The sequence below is a fragment of the Uloborus diversus genome, chromosome 5 (genome assembly GCF_026930045.1).
Source record: "Uloborus diversus isolate 005 chromosome 5, Udiv.v.3.1, whole genome shotgun sequence".
Taxonomy (NCBI): domain Eukaryota; kingdom Metazoa; phylum Arthropoda; class Arachnida; order Araneae; family Uloboridae; genus Uloborus; species Uloborus diversus.
This window is the reverse complement of record NC_072735.1, coordinates 162223319-162243516: the sequence shown is the minus strand read 5'-3', so window position 1 is coordinate 162243516 and position 20198 is coordinate 162223319. Positions and strand designations below refer to the sequence as shown.

The 20198-nt window shown below is 34.8% G+C and overlaps 1 protein-coding gene across 3 annotated transcripts in view; it reads left to right on the top strand.

Annotated features, from left to right (window-relative positions):
* The window catches only part of LOC129222119 (COA8 family protein CBG23705, mitochondrial-like), a 78602-nt gene that overhangs the window by 57069 nt on the left and 1335 nt on the right, over positions 1-20198 (top strand). For all 3 annotated transcript variants that reach the window (XM_054856566.1, XM_054856568.1, XM_054856565.1), the window contains 2 exons: positions 6756-6974; positions 17077-17213. In XM_054856566.1, coding sequence (XP_054712541.1) covers positions 6756-6974; positions 17077-17213 — 356 coding nt within the window. The remainder of the gene's footprint in view (positions 1-6755; positions 6975-17076; positions 17214-20198) is intronic.

Below are 20198 nucleotides of genomic sequence, written 5' to 3'. Positions count from 1 at the left end.
GTTTTTAAAATTAGAATGTAAGCCAATTCACAGACTTTTAATAATTTTTAAGTGAACCATCAATTTTACAATTTGTGTGTTTACGTCCGACACCAACTCTTTAAATTTTTTTAATTTATACTTTAGGGATCTATTTTGAAAAACTAACATGATTTTTTATTCGGTGGGATGTAGTAAGTATCTTGTAAATAAATTTGATCATTTTGGAGCAGTTTATATTTGTTAAATGGAATTAAAACTGAGAAATTTTTCTTCATTTTTTACGTCCGACACCATGGAATTGCCCTTGTCAACCTGTGACTGCCACATCTTTGGGCCACTTAAGAGAGCCTGACAGGGAAACGTTTCCATTCGGACGATTAAGTGAAGGAAGCTATGCAGAACTTCCTTAGGAATCAGCCCCAATCTTTCTACAGTGAAGGCATTTCTTTTGACTAGAGACGTACCGAGTAGCACTTTCGCCGAGTAGCCGAGTACCGAGTACTTGGCCTTTTACTACTCGGCCGAGTACCGAGTTACCGAGTACTCGGCCTTTCACAACTCAGCCGAGTTACCAAGTACCAATTATGTTTTATCAAGAACCACCGACACATATGTGATGAATTTTGAACTTATTGGAATAGTAGTATAGACCTCCTTGTCCATATAATACTTTTTAAAACTAAATTCCTGCTGAAATTCAATTTACGCATTATATAAACAATTTTGTTTGTGTCAAAAATTTTACAAAAAAAATTATTTTAAAAATTAAAAATAAATAAATAAAAGGTATGATTAATCAAGTTGGAATTAAAACAAATTTATACCAATCAATTATAGTTTTAGTCCGCAAAACATAAATAATTTTAATACAACAAATGTGCAGGAACACTGCAGACATGTGTGGACAAGGAACGTCTTTTTCAGTGCATAACATGTGAGCTAAAGAATGTTAAGATATTCGACAAAAAAATCTGACTTTTGTCGGATGCCTTTAAATCCACGAGCTCCCATGTTGTGCATTGAAAAAGGAATTCCTTGCAATGCCAAAACACATGTCTGCAGTGTTCCTGCACTGTGCTTTTAACGTTGTTTTATTTCCTTTTATTTTTTAAGCAAAGGTATTTTCATAATTTTTCATAATTAATTTTTGTTTGTAACAAAAATCCATTTTTAACATAAAAATTCCATATTTTCTATCCTTTTTTTTTTGCATAATTTTACATAAATAATTTTTATCAACTTTGGGGACATTAAAATAAAGATTTATTCCATTGAAGCATTACAAACTTCATTATTCTCAAAGTTTAAAATTTGACTTATAAATTTTAATTGTAAATGTTTGCAGAATATAATGCTTGCTCTTTTTTCTATAAATTTTAGTATCTGCCTTGGACAATATTCCATTTTGCTACGCCCACTCGAGCATTTCAATCCGATCACTGATTTCGTACTGCTCTTAGATGCTGCCTTTATTCTACATATTTTGTTTCTTATTTTATTAGTTATTTTTTGTTTCTATATTGACTGCATGGCATAGTGGTAAGGTGATGACCTTCTGCGCCGTGGTCCAGGGTTCTGACCCGTGATGTCCAGTCGGTTTATTTTTCAGATTCAGAAAATCTGCAGCACCTAGCCTTTGTCATATGGTTCTGCAACAAGTAAAAGGTCCCTTGGACATTCGTTTGACTTTGAGTACCCTCTGCAAAATCATGCCTAGTGCATTCTCACATCAAAGAGAGCGCAGGTGCCTCGTGCGCTTCCAAACTATCTGTGCCATTGATATCCATGCCTTAATAGTGGCACATGAAAGGTTGGAATCCATACCAGGGGATTGGACTAGATCTGCAAAAGTCTAAATAGCCTAACGCAGTCCCATTAGAAAGGGAGAAAAAATTGTTTCTCTTTATTTTTGTTATTTATTAACACTGGATTAGTGTAGAGACGGGTAATCCAGTTGTTAAAAGCGAACATTTATTGTAAATTGCAACAAAACACATTACCATTAAAAGAAATAAATATAAATTAATCAGTTCCATCTCGGAATAATCTAACATTTACACACAACACATCAATCCAGATACCGCGCGCTAGCCAACTCAGCTGGAGCCTTTTAAATAAACTTTGCCAGATTTGCATGCGCTGTTTCTCTGAGTTTAGGCCGTTGCCACAGACTCCCTCACCAGTCTCACAAGACCATTGGGAGACGAAAACGTACTTTGCGGCCAAACCTTGTTGTAACTCCAGGAGTCCTTGGATTGGAATCTCCAGCAATTAAAAATGCTGGTTTTAAGCGATCGATGTGAACGATCTTTTCCTTGTCGTTCACCGAAATCAAAAAGTTCTTGTCCATTCTCTTTAGGACCTCATAAGGCCCTTCGTATGGCGGCTGCAATGACTTTTTTACAGCATCCAAGCGCACAAAAACATGTGTACAGTTTTGCAGATCTTTAGGGATATAAATCCGTTGTTGACCATGCCGAACAGGAGTAGATGGACTTAGCGAGCTAATCAGTCTTTGAAGAAGTGCAACGTAGTCAGGCATATTAGACAAAGTTTTTTCTTCATACAACTGTCCAGGTAACCGTAGAGTTGACCCATAAGTCAGCTGTGCCGCGGACGCGCCAAGGTCTTCACGTAACGTAGATCTGAGTCCCAACAGCACTAATGGAAGTGCTTCAAACCAATCGGATTTGTAACACATCAAAGCTTGCTTCAATGGTCGGTGCAATCTTTCCACCAGACCGTTACTTTGGGGTCTGTACGGCGATGTCCTTGCTAATTTTATGCCAAGCATCTTTGATAGACTCGTAAAAAGTTCAGATTCAAACTGTCTGCCCCTGTCACATGTTATCCTTTGCGGAGTACCAAATCGAGAAACCCATGATTGTACGAAAGCACGAGCTACCGTTTCTGCTGTTATATCAGTAATTGGCACAACTTCAGGCCACCGCGTAAATCTATCCACTATAGTCAAGCAATACTTAAAATTTTGAACTTGTGTTAGTGGCCCTATTATGTCTAAATGAATATGAGAAAATCTCTCATCCGGAACTAAAAATTGAACTAACGGGGATTTAGTATGTAAATGTACTTTAGTCTGCTGACACGGAACACAAGCTCTGCACCAAGCAGTTATATCTTTGTTTATATTTGGCCAGACATATTTGCTATCGATAAGACGTTTTGTAGCACGTATGCCGGGGTGAGACAAACCGTGCATTGTATCAAAAATTTTACGCCTTAGAATTTGCGGAACAAAGAATCTATTATAATTTCCTGATGTATCACAATATAGAGATTTATCGGTACCAGGCATAGGAACTTTAGCTAATTTACCACTGTACTTAATTCGTCCCTCTAAAACGTCCTGAAGTTCTTCATCCTCAGATTGTGATTTTTCCCACATTTCTATATCATCTAGAGATGAAAATGTGATCTCCGATATTCGCGATAGGCTGTCCGCAACCAAATTTCCCTTACCAGGTAAATATCTGATATCCGTAGTAAATTGAGATATGAAATCCAACTGACGGATAGTTCGGGGGGAGGATTTTTCCTGTTTCCGCCGAAATGCGAAAGTTAGAGGTTTGTGGTCTACATACAAAATAAATTTCCTTGCCTCTAACATGTATCGAAAATACTGAATTGCACTATATGCTGCCAACAATTCTCTATCATAAGTTGAATATTTACATTGAGTAGCCGATAGTTTCTTTGAAAAAAAAACTAAAGGCTTGGGACCTTCGGGGGATAATTCATGCAATACACCACCCATCGCAAAATCACTGCAATCATTTGTTAAAGCAAGTTCTGCATTAGTAGAAGGGTGATAAAGCAAAGTCGCTTCCGCTAAAGCACTTTTAATTTTTTCAAAGCTTGTTTCTGAAGCAGTATCCCACGGAATTTCCCTCTTATCTCGTTTTTTTTTTTTAATTGAAAACTTATGAAGTGGCGCTAAAATCACGGCGATATTTGGAATAAAGCGATGATAATAGTTTACCATACCCAAAAAACGTCTAAGTTCAGAAATAGTTTTGGGTTTAGGGAACTCTACCACTGCCTTCACCTTTTTTGGATCTGGCATACACCCCTTACTGTTTATCATATGTCCTAAAAAAATTATAGTTTCTTTCCCAAATTCACATTTTGATTCGTTTATAACGATCCCGTAGTTAAGGAAACGTTTAAAAATTTCTTCTAAATGCTTTTTATGCTGCTGGTGATTTTCACTCGCGATTAAAATGTCATCCAGGTATGGAAAACAGAAATTCAACCCCCTCAAAACCTCATCCAAAAAGCGTTGAAATGTTTGTGCTGCTGAACATAACCCGAAGTTTAGAAACGGAAATTCATATAACCCAAAAGGTGTTATTATAGCCGTTTTCGGAATATCAGGGGGGTTCACAGGAATCTGGTGATACGCCCTTATTAAGTCAACTTTCGAGAATATTTTCTTCCCGTGTAAAATGCTAACACAATCTTGAATGTGAGGAATTGGATATTTGTCCTGAACTGTTATACGATTTAGTGCTCTGTAATCGCCAGTTGGTCTCCAGTCATACTCGCCTTTTGGGACCATATGCAAAGGACTAGCCCAATTACTTTTTGACGGTCTACAAATCCCTTTGTCAAGCATATATTCAAATTCCTGTTTAGCTATTTGAAGTTGCGTTGGGTGTAACCGACGCGCTTTAGCTGAAACAGGGGGTCCCTCAGTCGGAATGAAATGAACTGTATTATGTTTCATTACCTTTTGTGAAAGAACATTAAGTTGGGTAATCTCAATATATTTCTTTAACAATTCTTGATATTCAGAATTCCCATAAATTGTTTTCACATTCGGAACCTCGCAAAATATCGATCGACCGCTTGCACTAAATTTAGTCACCGGATCTAAAATACGCCTTTTCTTTAAATCGACTAGCAATCCAAAATGCTGCAAACAGTCCGCCCCTATTATAGGCTTTGTAACGTCAGCTATGATAAACGGCCATCTCAATCTGCGTCCTAACCCGAAATCGAAATTTAATAACTTAGTACCGTAAGTATCAATCCCAGATCCATTTGCAGCGTACAAAGTGAATTCTTTTTTTCCGCTGTCTAAATTCAAAAAGGATTTTGGGTAACAAGAAACATCACTACCTGTGTCAATTAGATAGCTCGTTTGAGTTAAAATATCAGTGATATACAGTCTGCGACTAAATCCTGTTTTAGTAAAAGTCATAGAAACTTCCGACGATTTTGAAAAATTTGAAAATTTCGCTTCAAAAGCGTATGGTTTTACACATTTGGTAGCTTTGTCTTTAAATTTAAAATGATACCAACATAACCAATTATTCCGCTTTTCAGCTCTCAAATGAAATTGTTTACGGTCCTGAGATCGATTTGGAGACCTTGAGCGACTGCGCGTTTTTACAATTTTAGTAAGTTCGTCTACTTTCAGTTGCAATTGTTCCAACTGAATTTCAGTACTAGCAGTTTGGTATTGAAAAGCTTGCTTATCAATTGAGTTTACAACCAACCCAGTATATTCGCAAATCTTGTCTGCCATTTCCGCTAACTTTTCTAAATTTTCAGAACTGACCGCTAAAATTATTTGCACTGGTACCGGTAACCTACGAAGCCAAATATTTTTTAAAAAATCATCATCTACATGACTCTCACTTAATTCTTTCATTTTTCGTAATAACATAGATGGAGATTTGTCACCTAATTCTAAGTCTTCAATTAATGTCTTTACTTTACGACTCTGAGAAAATTCGAACTCCGCTAACAATCTTTCTTTAAGTGCGGTGTATGGTTTTTCTGGCGGCTGACATAAAATATCGGTAGCATGAGACAAAGTTTCTGCATCTAGCGACGCAACCAAATGATCGAATTTGGTTTGTTCAACCGTAACGCCAGCTAACCTAAAACTAGCTTCAAGTTGTACAAAAAATAACTTCGCATTATTAAGCCAAAAATTAGGTACTTTTACAGAAACCCTATTGCAACTTAAGTTTTCAGCACTTACTTCCTTTTGAGTCAAATTTAAATTCTCTTTTGTTTCCATACTAACATGAAACAACTAATAGCTTAGGTACAATGCTACACTCAAGAACCTCAAAGGACACATGCACAGAAAAGCAAGACAGTTGAAAAAAATTGAAGTTTTTCGTCGAAATAAATTACCTTCCGGCGAATTGCTGCGACCCATTCTTTCTTGAAATCATTTCGCTACCAACTGATAACTGCGTGTTCAGGTCACCAATGTAGAGACGGGTAATCCAGTTGTTAAAAGCGAACATTTATTGTAAATTGCAACAAAACACATTACCATTAAAAGAAATAAATATAAATTAATCAGTTCCATCTCGGAATAATCTAACATTTACACACAACACATCAATCCAGATACCGCGCGCTAGCCAACTCAGCTGGAGCCTTTTAAATAAACTTTGCCAGATTTGCATGCGCTGTTTCTCTGAGTTTAGGCCGTTGCCACATTAGTTTTCAATTTGTCTCATTATTTTCAATATGCATTTTTAAGTGTTTTTCATGCATTTAATAGCATCCTGACATATTTAACTGTGCTCAGCTTATTCTTACTGCAATTATTTTCGATCTGCATGGTGTTTCACTTTTTCTTCAAACTGACCTCTTTTCTCATACTTGTAGTATATCCACAACCTCATATTATAAGTGATATGAGTATTTCATGATTGAATTTTCAATGATGCACTATTTGTTGTTTTTGTGTACTAATTCAGTTCATCTCTTTTTATTGATTGTAGGATCACTCAACTGATGCTCAGGCTTGTGTTAAACCATTCAGTGAAAATGATGACAATACCTGGATTGGTCCACCTCATCCGATATCAAATTTAAGATCTCACGTGTTTCCAAAATCAGAGAAATTCTCTGATGATGAAAAACATTTTTATTCAAAAGCTTTAGAAATTCACTCTTGGAACCAACAGTATTGGGAAAATCACAATAAAGATTTTGAACAGGTAAAATTATAAAATATGCTTGTGTTGAATGAGTTTTGTTAGAAGTGTATATTGAGTATCATAAATGAAGAATAATTAATCTCCTGTATATCATTAAATTGGGGATTCTAAAATTTTACTGAATATCATTTACATTTTGTATGCATTACAAAAAATGTCCATTATTTAAAATTTAAAAAGATATTTTTAAAAAATAAATATTCAGGGTGTAAAACAATGGTGATTTTTTAAATTATTACAATTAACTCTTGATAACTCAAAATTGAAAGGAAGACATAATAAATGTGAGTTATCAAATATTCGAGTTACTGAAAATATTACAAAATCAATCTATTTTAAGTAGGGGGAGATGGGGTATGTTGGATCGTGGGGCACATTGGGCCGGTGTCCATTATTTTAATACTATAAATATTTGTTATTCTATTTTATGACCAACAAATATCACCTATGGTCCTACAAATCCTATAATGAAACCACATGATACAGTTATATTGAACAAATTTCATTCCAGAAAGTCATTTCAGTAGTCCATAGTCCTGAGTAATTTTCAGAAAACTAACTTTTTTTTTAAGTAGTTTTCATCAAGATTACGGGAAAAAAAATTTAACTCCTTTCTTAAAGTGAGTTTTTTTAGTTCACAATAACTGGCTTTTTTTTTTTTAATTTTTTGTTAAAAAGAAGAAAAATAAGACATCACTTTTTCGAACCAAGAACTTGGAGTAGGTTGGTCCACTCTTTGTAGGGCACGTTGGACCGGATCAACCTACCCCACATAATTTTAAAACTCTTTTCTCTTAAATCTCAATAATTATAACAATTCTCTAAGTGTTTGTATATTAAACATTCATCACATTTTATGTTACACATGTTTTGAAATATTAATAAAAACTTAGGGCAAAAAAAGCAAAGATATATTTTGTAATTTTTTAACAAAAAGTAAACTAAATTAATTTTACCAAAAGTTTTATTTCATGTCTGCACTTTTTTATGGTTTATATTTTCAAATATACTTCCAAGTTTTTGCAGACAATTGTTTTCTAAGAGTAAAATATGCAATATGCTATAATAAAGTTCCTGTATTAAACAAATGTTTTTTGCTATATAAGCAGTCTACATAGAAACAAAATAAAACAAATAATTGATTAAAGGAACAAAAAAGTACACTTTAGTGAAGATTATCTAATTTATTATATTTCATTTTAGAACACAAAGATATGCTAACCTAAAGCTGTCAATTTAATTGTACTTTTTCTTTGAAATATATGAAATTAGTATAACACAGCATTTGGTGATTTCTTTGATTAGTGGGACCCTTTCTAATGCTCACTTTTTTCGTGGAGCCTCTGGTGTTTCAATAGTTTGTAGTGGCGTATCCAGTATTCTATTTCGGAGAATGCCCAGCTTCTTACCTCAAAAAGACTATCACATCTACTATTTGTCATTAAATCACTAATTAAATACACATAATTATAGATCATTTTAATTATTGATGATTGTTAATTATTATTTCTCTTTGTAAAATACCATACTCCTATTTGTGATTCCGAGAAATACTCAGAATTTTTAAAAGGGATAATTATCCTCAGAATTTATGCATGAGTTATATGGTTAAAATATCTTCTTAATTAGGAAAAGAAATACTGATGTGCTTTACCTACAAAAGTTTTAATAATTGGTACAGATGTGATATAACCCCCCCCCCCCCCATTTGGCGACATCCGATTTTTTGCACAAAATTGAAATATTTTTCTTGCCAATGAATCGATAATTTTTAAGCATGGCATCCCTGGCGAAACTAACCTGTGTTAGGCAAGACGAATGCAATCTGAGATCTGTTCAAACTTATTTACTTGGGTTGTCTACTCGGTTTCACGCAGGAGAGATACATATTGTTTTGTGCAATACACCTTACATGAAAGCTTATTTTGTGTTAGTTTAAATTCAGTAGTTGTGTTTTGGAGTAAAAACATTAGAAAATGCCACATTCTTCAAACTTGAACGTTAATTAAAAGTTAACTCCAACGTGGTGTGTATCTGTAACGTGCCATTGTCATATGATGATTTGTTTTAGACTGAGTGTGAGAATTTATACCATAAAAAGATAAGTTCTTTATTTTAGAATTAAAAAAAACTCTAACTTCCGAATATCTTTGTTTTTACAAATCCTTGATGGGTTCTCGTAGTTTTTAACTCTATTTTTACTGTATGTAAATTAATTTTACAAAAACTGCGGTTATTTTGTTCTAAAAGTTAATTCTTATCAATGCCACGTATTATTTAGACTTATTCTATTAACCTGGCTCCATTAGGTACTGAATTTCTGAAAATAAGTTGACTCCAGCATTTTATAAAAATATAAAGGTGTTATTTTATGTAAAATATAATAGGTATTTTGAAAGCATGTCTGGATAGCAAATAAATTATTGTATTTTTGTATTGTTTATGTTTAGGATGTTCTGTTGAGACATTTCTACTTTTCACACATTGAAATTTGAGTAACTAAGCGCTTTTTTGGCTGAAATAGTTATTAATTTTGGGGATGTTTTCCGCTTTAAACATCGCAATTTGAATCGCTTTGCTCTTTTTTAGCAGAGTATGAGAAAAGTTTTTGTTCGATGAAATGCATGTTGGAAAATAGCTTTTATTTCTATTGGTACATATTTCATTGGTGAGCTGTTATAGTAATTTGTTAATTTAAGCATTTTAAATACTTTCTAGTAATTGTTCTTTGTGTACAAAAACTTTCTAGTTACTGGTATTTTTGAAGCGTATATTCATGATGTTTTTTGTTGTGGTTTTATGTTGTTTTTATATATATTGTGTTCTGAAGTGCTTTGATCATGTTTTTTTTATCTGATTTTTTCCTGTTGAGGCTAAAAAAGCATCTCTATTAACGATGTATGACATATGTCCTCATACATCGTTTTCTTGGCGACGCTTTCTTGGCGTCAACAGGAAAATATCGCCAAGGGTGGGGTATATCACATCAGTTCCTAATAATTAACTTAAATTTACGTTAAAAAAGTTTTTCAACCTTAAAATTAAAAATTTTAAAATATCTCTTATTTTTTAACATATTTTTACTTATTTATAAATCAGAGTTTTTGGTGTCACTGTGTGTTCCCTCAGACAGAACTAGAGTCGCTGTATATATTATAGTTTCCATAGACAGTACTAAACTATTTAGACCCTTGTGACCAGTACTCCTCCTGAAATTGGTCATCACTCGTTAAATGCTTCAATTGTCCTTGCAACTGCTGCCATAGATACTTTTCTCTTTTCACTCCAGAGTCCCCTGTACCTGCCACTACAGTTGACTCTCTCTTTAACGACTTTCAAGGGACCATAAAAAATTGTCCTTAAGTAGAATACGACCTCAAATAGAATGCTTTTAAAACTACAGTGGCGCATCCGGACCAGTGAAAAGAAGTCTTCAAACAGAGAAAATCGTTAAACAGAGAGCCAACTGTATTTGTGGCTTAACCAGATGGATGGAACCCTGAAGGCAGCTCTGATTTTTTGAACCAGGCCAGTAACCGAGCAATTCCTGGTCCAGCACCTCCCCAGAGTATCGTTTCACTTGGAGGACTTTGTGACTACGTCCCCCAGTCACCATTAATGAAGACGGTGGATCTTCGACCAGCGATGATCGAACCCAGACCCCCCCGGTCACAAGTCCGATGCCTTACCGATCAAGAAAAAACGAATATTTGAAATTGCTGTCAAAATGTGTAATTTATGGCAATTTTTGGTAATGTTGTAGGAGAGGGATTTGGGGTGCTTTCTTGAAATTTGTTGAACATTGAAGCCACTTTTAAACTATTTTTTGCGATATTAGGGAGTCAATAGCTTCTTCCGAAATGTTTTCAAAATTGAAGATTTTAAAACCCAATTTTTTGTTATTAGCTGCAAAATAAGCGTTTTGGGATTGATCTCGAAAACATTTTGAAGTTAAAATCTTAAAGGCACCATTTCATGATATTTTTGATGGTCAAAAATCTGCATTATTTTAGGCGAGAAATAAAATTGTTCTATATAGTAGCTATCCCAGATGGGTAATAACGCGTAGATTTGATGTGAAAGTGACAGTAAATGTATTTTTGAAAATGCATTATTTTTGTCAATTTTTTAAGTGACAAATTTGAAAGGTGTGAAAAGAAAATATGCAAATCTCATGGAACCTCCGAGAGAGCTCCGTAGAACCCTGGGGTTCTGCTAGACCTCAAGGTTCAGAAAATTTTCAAGTGGCCAATGGCCACTAGGCTCAAAAAGCTTGGTGGCCACCAGTTTTACCGGGTTTCGAAAACAGCGCTGTAGTACAATAATGGGGGTGGGGGAAGGGGGGATTTCGACTTGTATTTTTTGAAACAAATATTATGAAAGTGATGCTAAAGGAATGCTAACAAGAAATATAAATTATATTAATCATGGAAACATAAGAGGCATAGGGTGAAGGTTGGGAGCTCCTGAAGCAAATGGTTCATTCCACCCATTTTAAAGTTTCATAAGAAAAAAAAAACATTAAGCCAAAAATAAAGTAGTGTACACAGTACCATGGTCCCACAGTGAAAAAAAAAAATTTTTTTTGCCATAAAAATATTTAACTACAGACCTCCTCCAGTAATATACAATTTGGCATTTACCAAGAATATATTTCCAAAAAAAAAATCATTCTTTTTGCATTATTTGAACTAAGAGTATGACCAAACATGGCGACTACGTTCAATACGCAGCGTCGCCATGTTAGGATGACTATGAAGGGAAAACAATCAAAGGACTGGCTATTTGGCTTATATTTTAATCTGATGCAATTGAAGATTAAAAAATTACAACTGTTATTCGAATAAATAGAAACTAGCCCCCGTTGTTTAAACGATTTTCAATGGAATGTATTCCTAATCGATCGCGAGTATTACTGTCCACATCAAAAACAAGTTGCCTTTTTAAGTTTTAAATTAATTAATTTTTTTTCCTATTTTGACGATTTTCAGAATAAAGACTGTTTCAATTAATTGGGAATCAAATAGGATCGGAACGACATTCGAGGATTTATGTAAAAAAACATACATAATGGTGTGTTTTTTTAAAGAGCCAAAATTTGCATAATATTTTCATACTTTCAGAACAAGATTTAAAGCAAAACATAAAACTGTTTTAGAAAAAGAATTTGAAAAAAGTACAGGGTTCATACACTTTTGGTTAAAAAAAATTCCCTTACTTTTCCAGGTTATTTTTTTAGAAAATTACAGGTTACTCGCTTCACTCAAAATTAAATTTAAGTAACAATATTTTCAAAATAGTCAAAATTCGTGAAATACACCGCCAGCTCAGTCATTTCCAGCCGAGGACTGCAGTTTCGTGCAGTCCTCGGCTGGAAATGACTGAGCTGGCGGTGTATTTCACGTATTTTTGCGTTAGCCCAGGCTAATGGGCGGTAATTTACTGAATATAGTCAAAATTGTTCGAAGTAGCAATGTGTAAGAACTGAAACTTTTCCACTTGTAAAAAAAAACTTGGTTTTTTAAAAAAAAATTTCTGTCACAAGTTTTTTTTTTTTTTTAACATTTCGTTAAAAATTGTTTTCATTTGTTAACTATTTGTTAAAAACAATGTACTTTCAACTTATTTTAACGTTTCTCTGATGCCACATGTCATGCATATTAGCGTTTTGCTGTAATCAGCAGCAATCTTTCTCCGCTTTTGGTTTACGATTCTTTTTATTTTCCTATTAGTATGTAACACAAAACATATTGAGCAAAGTACAAAGCTATTTTTCAGTATAAATATGATTAACTTGTTGCATCGATGGGCATACCATACAATGCATTCTATCAAAAGTCAACATCCGTCAATCATAAGCCAATGCCAATAATCAGTTTTTTTTTTCCTTTTGCATATAAAGGATGCTTGCATTAAAATTAAAAATTTTCTTTTTTGCACATTTACTTTCAATAAACATTGCTTTCAATAGACATTGAGATAAACATCTAATTATGTGTTTGTAAATTTTTATCTATTTCCATCTCGCAAATGACCAAATATGGCGACTAAGTAAAAAATTTAAGATAATGAGTAGATTTTTGAATTTGTAGCATAAAAGTAGTTACAAATAATAATTTATCCTTAAAAAACTACAATTATAAGACAAAATAGTCAGTTTTTAGCACATAAGCGTCTAAATCAATTAGAATAAAAAAAAATTCTGGAGATAAAATTTTGCATTTTTCCAGAAAATAATTACGAATTACCCGGAAAAAAGGGCACATTTTGCGTTGTTATCAATAGTTTGCATTGCAATAAATATCCAATGCTATTTTCGGAAACTTAGGCACTTAAAAGGTTTTGTGTACTGCCATCTTTGGAATGACCAAATATGGCGGCTACGACAAAAATTAAGAAATAATTTTTTGAATTTGTAGCATGAAAACAATTTAAAAATAATAAATCTTCATGAAACTACACTTCAGTTGAAAAGTTTTTAGCACATTTGCGTCCAAGGCAATGAGGATAAGATTAAGTTTTAAGAACAAAAATTTTCATTTCTCAAGAAAATTACATATTTAAAATAAAAAATAAATAAAAAAAAAACAACTTGCAGAACATTTTGCGTTCTTTTCATTAGTTAACAGTTAAAGAAAACATCCAATTCTGCTTTGTTTTTGGAATCTTAGGCACTTAAGCATCGTGTCTACTTCCATCTTATGAATGACCGAACATGGCGACTACGTTTCATTCGTAGCTGAAAAGACTTTTCGATTAAAAAATGATTTTCTCAATTGACCCTACCGTCCGCAGGCTTGTGCTTTAGAAGAAGGAAAATGTTCTTCTCCCGTTAAATTTGTGCATAATTCCTGTTCACCCTAGGAAATTTTTTCTTTGGAACTATTGAGGGGCAAAAATGGCGTCCGCGGAAGTTTTTTTTTTTTTTTTGGTTCGCCTTTTTTATTTTATTGCCAGCGTCATTTTGCCTCAAAACTTTTTACATTTTTTTTTTCAGGAAACATCGATAAAAACGAAGATTAGAACTCAAGGTTCAAAATTCCCTGGAAAAAATTTTTTTGGGGGCAAAATTTGAAATTTTCCTGATTTTCCCCAGACAATTCCAGGTTTTCCTGGAGCGTACGAACCCTGTAATTTAATAACCATATTTTCCTGTGTATTATCGGCGGGCGGCCTATGATCTGCAGGTTCTAAAATGGGCCTGAAGAAAAAAAAAGCTTCGTATAATCCCAGGTGTATAATACGATGTAAAAAAATAAAGTTTGAATTTAATATACCATTTGAGCAACTAAACTAAAAACGTGAAAAGGTAATTACTTTGAAGGCATAATCAAAATTTATCTAAAATATAATCTAAAATATAATGATTTCTTCTTGAAATCATGATTATAGTACGCTAATTACTTGAAAAACAGAGTCAAGACAAAGGAGCAAACGCTCTGATCTTGTGCAAATGGCTTCCTAATTCACTGTATTTTTGCTTATTTTACATTGCCTGAATCGCGTAAGAGGAACATTCAAGCAACGTAAAATAACCAACATTCAGGCAGGCAGTGAGAAAGGACATGCAAACTTTGTAAAATAAACAACATTCAGTCGGAGTACGGTCTCTATCGGTGAATCCTTATTGTACTGAGGCATCTGTGGTGTGGAATTCTTTTCTTAGGATCTAAAATAAAAATAACCCCCCAAAAAAGTTGGCGACTGTAGAGATTTTTTGGGGTCGCCAATTTTGAAAACTGAGTCGCCACGTGGCGAGTGGCGACCGTAAATCTTGACCTTTAGGTTCCGCGGAACACAATTTAAGAAACTCTGGTATAACAGGATTATTTTCTTTTTGGAGTTATTTCATGCAGTGTAATGAACAAAAACAGAGCTTTTTCTCCCTAGCAAATATTGATGTAACTTTGCATATAAGTAGCATATGACATATTATTCCAAAACCCAGTTCAATAGAAGTGCAACTTCCAAAGCTCTGGAAGTAGCAGTTTTATATTCCCAAATACCCTTTAACTCATCTTTAATTAACTTGAATATGCATTAATTGTCTCATGAGTATTCAATAATTGATTTTTCTTTTGATTTTTAGAAAATAATTGGCTAATGGTGAATGCTTATTTCTGTTTTTAATTAAAGATGATTTATCAATTAAAATCAATTTAATATGTTATATTAATCTTTAAACTTTATATTTTTCACTCTACACACAAAAGAGAATACGATAGTATCGTCCACTAAAATTGTAACAAATGTTGTTTGAAATATGCGGTCCAATGTGCCCCACCAGGCGGACCAACGTACCCCATCGGTGGGGAAGGTTGGTTCACTTTACAAATTAATATAAAACCTACACAAATTAACACACTTACAAATTAATATAATAACTTTAAAAAATAATATAGAAAAGGTTTATCAATTCAATGTTTTCAAAAAGATCTGTGGTGTTGAGAAGTGTTTAGAGAAACTTATTGTAGAAAATGCAACTGTTCATTAAATTTTTTTTCATGAGATTAAAAATGATAAAGTAAAAAAAGCAGACCAAGGTGCCCCACCTCCCCCTACCTCATTAACGAAAATGAACACAAAGTAAACACTTATCATAATTTATTTAAAGTATGTGTCAAGAAGAGTTAGACCATTTTTTTTATCAACGTCAATTACATTTTCCAAATGGGAAATAGCCTTAAATGTATTTGTGTCCATATCAGGTTGTGATTCAATAAACGCCGCATCACGCATGCATGGCACTTTCTGCTTCTTTAGAGGGTATCTTCTGTGGATTGATGAATTCTTCAATGTCATCGTCGAAAGATGAAGAGGAAGACTGGAACGAGTGAACTGTCACTCAGGTTGAAACTGAGATAATGTTTATTCAGGAAATTCGACCATTGTCCACTGCTGACAGAAAACAGCAGCTGAAACACGTCTCCCCGCTCACATACCTGTAAAGAACACAACTGTGAAAATCACAAATAAAAGAGAGAGCTCGAAAACACCTCCCTCGTTCCCAAGAGCGCTTAAGTGGGGGAGATAACAAATCATTCTGATAGTAAAAGGCAAAGGTGTTTGAAAATTCGAGTTTGAAGGGATTGAAAATTTTTTGAGTGAACGAGAAAAAAATTCGAGTTATCAAGAAGACTGACAAAATGTTGTGAGTTAAAGAGATAAAAATTTCATTAAAAAAGCAACAAAGGTGCGGGGAAATAATTTTTTTCAAGTCGAGTTGTTGAAATTTGAGTTATCGCCAGTTGACTGCATAAAAAATTAGATTGGAAAAAAAATAATAAATAAGAGATATTTTGTAACTTTAGTTGTTAAGAGAGATGGTAGTAATGTTAAACTTTTTTAATTTTGACAAAATTTAGAATTTAAAATGCATCTATTGTATTAAAAATCATCAGTAATGTTTAATCCTAGGTGTATGAGAATCAGGGCCGGATTTAGGGGAGGGCAGGCCCGAGGCCTCTACAACAAAGGGGCCCCCACAATAAAATTTTTACAAAGTATCCTAACTTTCACAAGTCGAAAATATTGGATATACATATATATCAAAATATTCAGATATATATCAAAGTATCGGATATTTTCGAAAATATGTTGATGTTTTCGAACCTTGATTAGGGGCCTCCACACTTTCAAATCCGGCCCTGATGAGAATCTCTGAATGACAGTTTCAAAATCACCATGTCGCAAGTTTGGGTGGCACCTTCCTTCAGAGAACATACTGACCCTAAAGGGGGTTCCTAAAAATGCTTTACAATAGGTCTCCAAACTTGTAAATTCACCGCTGCTAAATGATAATTCTTTTGATAAGATGCCCAGCTCTTGCTTGAAGGAAAGGCAGGTTTGGTTCATAAAAACCAAACCTGCCTATAGGCTTCTGCGCAGGACTTGGGCAAACCTGATGTTGTTGATTTGAAAGAGCTATTTGATTCACAAATAAAATATATAATTGAGTTTCTATTTTTCTGTTTCCATAAAGAGAATTTGATGCATAAAATAATCAAATATTCAATACATGTTTTTAATACTCTGAATTAAAGATATGCTGTATTCAATCATTTGCAAATAAGTGTACTTATTTTATGTATTTGTATTTCAGTCTAAGAAATCATACATTGACAAAGTTTCCAAGAAAAAGAAACTTGAGAAAATCGTATCTTTGACAGCAGAAGAAATGTCACATTTTTATAAAGAGTTTTTGGACAGAAACCATAAGAAACACATCTCATACAACTGGTATTTTTTTTAATTTCTAGAAACTATTAGTTATTTATATATATATTATTTTTATCAGTAATTTGTATAAATAATTATGACAAGTCACAGTAATTCTTTGTAAATCAAATTTTAGTGACTTGTTATCTATTAAATGTTTTTAAAATGCATGTTTATTAGACATATAAAATGAATTTTATACTTGTATATAAAATTTATTTCAAAAATTAAACTTCATTATGTATTGGAAAAAAATAGGTTGTTCTTTTAATTTAAACTCGAATCCAAATTTAAAATATTGGGTTGAACAGTATGTGATAAGATGTATCAATATAGAACAATGAAAAATGTTTAAAGACGTAAACAAAAGTAACTGTATAATTGACTCGCTTATGTTACACCAAGATCTAAAAGGGGTTGGGCATGCATGGAAAGCCTGAGGCAATATTTTTTCTGTCATAGTGATTATAAAAACATGTTGTTGCCACGCCCGGGGGTTCAACATCTCTGGAATAGGGTTTCGAATCCCGCTGGATTACGGGATTGTAAAGTGCCAATCCCCTGGGATCACAGGAAAATAAATACCTCAGTGTGTTTCATCTCTAGTTGAAAAAAAAAAAAAAATTCATGTACGACATCTTTAAAGAAATTAGTACAGCAGCTTTTTTTTTTTTAGCGTAAAATAAAAAAGCTTGGATTGTGTTTGCCATTAAGAAAACATGTGTTTGTTTTGTGCAACATTAAGTCCTCTCCTCCTAATAGTGCAGTTATTGTGCAAGACATAATGCTGGATACGATGAAGTATTGTTGAACTTAGTAGTAATTTAAACATCTTAGCTAAGATTTAACGAGCTGATGTGTGCATCACATGACTTCCTTTTACTCCAATTTTAATGTCATTTTCCCATTATTGACAATTTTAATGTGATTCAATAGTTTACTCTCTAAATATCAACACCAGTGGCCAAATTGAAACCAGATTTTAAAAGAAAAATCGCCAAATTTGTCGCCAAGTTGGCGAAAAAGCTTGGCGACCAAAAGACAGGTGATATATTGCCAAGTTTCCACCAAATTACAACACCACTTGAGAATACATGGAAATTAACTGATTTCCCCCCCTCCCCCAATAAGCGGCAAAAGACCCCTTTAGAAACACCTGAATGCAACCAAAAGGGTAGGTGCACAACTAGACCCCACTAGGAGTCTATGTACCAAATTTCAACTTTCTATTACATACCATTCTTTTATACGACATACATACGCACATACATAACACTGGTGTGCAAAAATTAAGGACGAGACGGTTTTTTTCAATATAACTTTGTACAAAAGCTTTCCAAATCAACACATTTAATACCGTAAGATCCCCAATACGTAAGGACATGTGTAATGTAAGCAACACTTACTAAAAGAGAAATCAGAGGGATAAAAAGAAGCTTTATTGAAAAAGTAGCATGGAGCGCAATGTGACTGAAGGCCGAAACATCCCTGTGATGGGTGTCCAGCAAGAAACATCCGGTCTTTAGTAGGGGATATGATCTATCCCGACTGCTAGGCAGGTTTCACAGCGTCTGCCCATGCTTGGAATGAGGGTGTCAATGAGTTGTTCAGGCATTGCTGCCCATTCGTCTTGCAGCGCCAATCGAAGCTCTCGAATCGTTACTGGTGGTAAGGTACGAGCTGCCAAGCGTCTGCCTAGAAAATCCCATACATGCTCGATGGGATTGAGATCCGGAGATCGTGCCGGCCAATCCATATGTTCAATATCCTCACTCTCCGAGAGCTGTTCGGCAGCTACTGTGTGATGACATGGTGCATTGTCGTCCATGAAAAGGAACTGAGGACCCATAGCGCCTCTAAAAAAACGCACATATGGAAGAAGAATCTCGTTACAATAACGGGTCCCGTTGACTGATCCTGCGTCGAAGATGTGAAGGTCTGTACGACTACCAAGCATGATGCCTCCCCAAACGAGAACACCGCGACCTCCATACCTGTCTCTTTCAATGATGTTCGAGGGATGATTGCGGCTTCCCCGCTCTCTCCAGATGAGAATGCGATGAGAATCGCTACTCAGACTGAATCTGATCTCATCTGTAAAGAATACTCGTCCCCATTCATTGTCTCTCCAATTTCGGTGTTCCCGGCACCACAGAGAACGCCTTCTCCGATGGGCTGGCGTTAGAGGAACACACCGTATAGGGTGTCGTGCAAACAGACCACCACCGTGCAGTCTTCTGGCCACGGTAAAACGCGATATCGGTCGTCCAGTCGCCTGTGTCGTGTGTCTAGCGATTTCTCCCGCTGTCTGCCGCCTGTTTCTTCTGGCCTGTAAGACAATATACCGGTCATCTGCGGGCGTGGTTCCTCGTGGACGACCACTACTGAACCCCCGGATAGCTGTTCCTGTAGTTTGAAATTGTTTCCAAAGTCGTGAAACGATGCTGTGAGCAATTCCGAACTCTGCAGCCACACTTGTCACACTGCGGCCTTTCTCCAACTTCCCAATGATTCGACCTCGGGTAAAAGCATCCAGATGTCGTCTAACAAATTGATTATACACCATTTCTCGCTGAGGTAGCAACTCGGTGTGATTTTAACTGCTATACGGCGTGCAATCTCTTTGCCAGAAATACTGATCTTACACCGACAACATGCTTTATACTACTCAGACACTCCCCCATTACGTCTGCCTGCATATCTGCGCATGTGCTACCGTACATACATCACCTTACTTAATCTCCTGATTGGTCTTTCTGTCCGCTCTGCCTCTTCGTTCAGCTGATATGCTAATTTTTCGACTTCGTCCTTAATTTTTGCACACCAGTGTACTTACATACGGACAACGGACATCATGAGAAAAGTCATTGTAATTAACTCGGGGAATGTCAAAATGGATATTTCGGTTGTTCTTAGTTCGTTCTTTGGCACTTATCCGTGCGTGGTTGGGATGAAAAAAAAAACTCAACATTTATTCGGCGTTGAGCAAAATGGAAATTAAGGCTG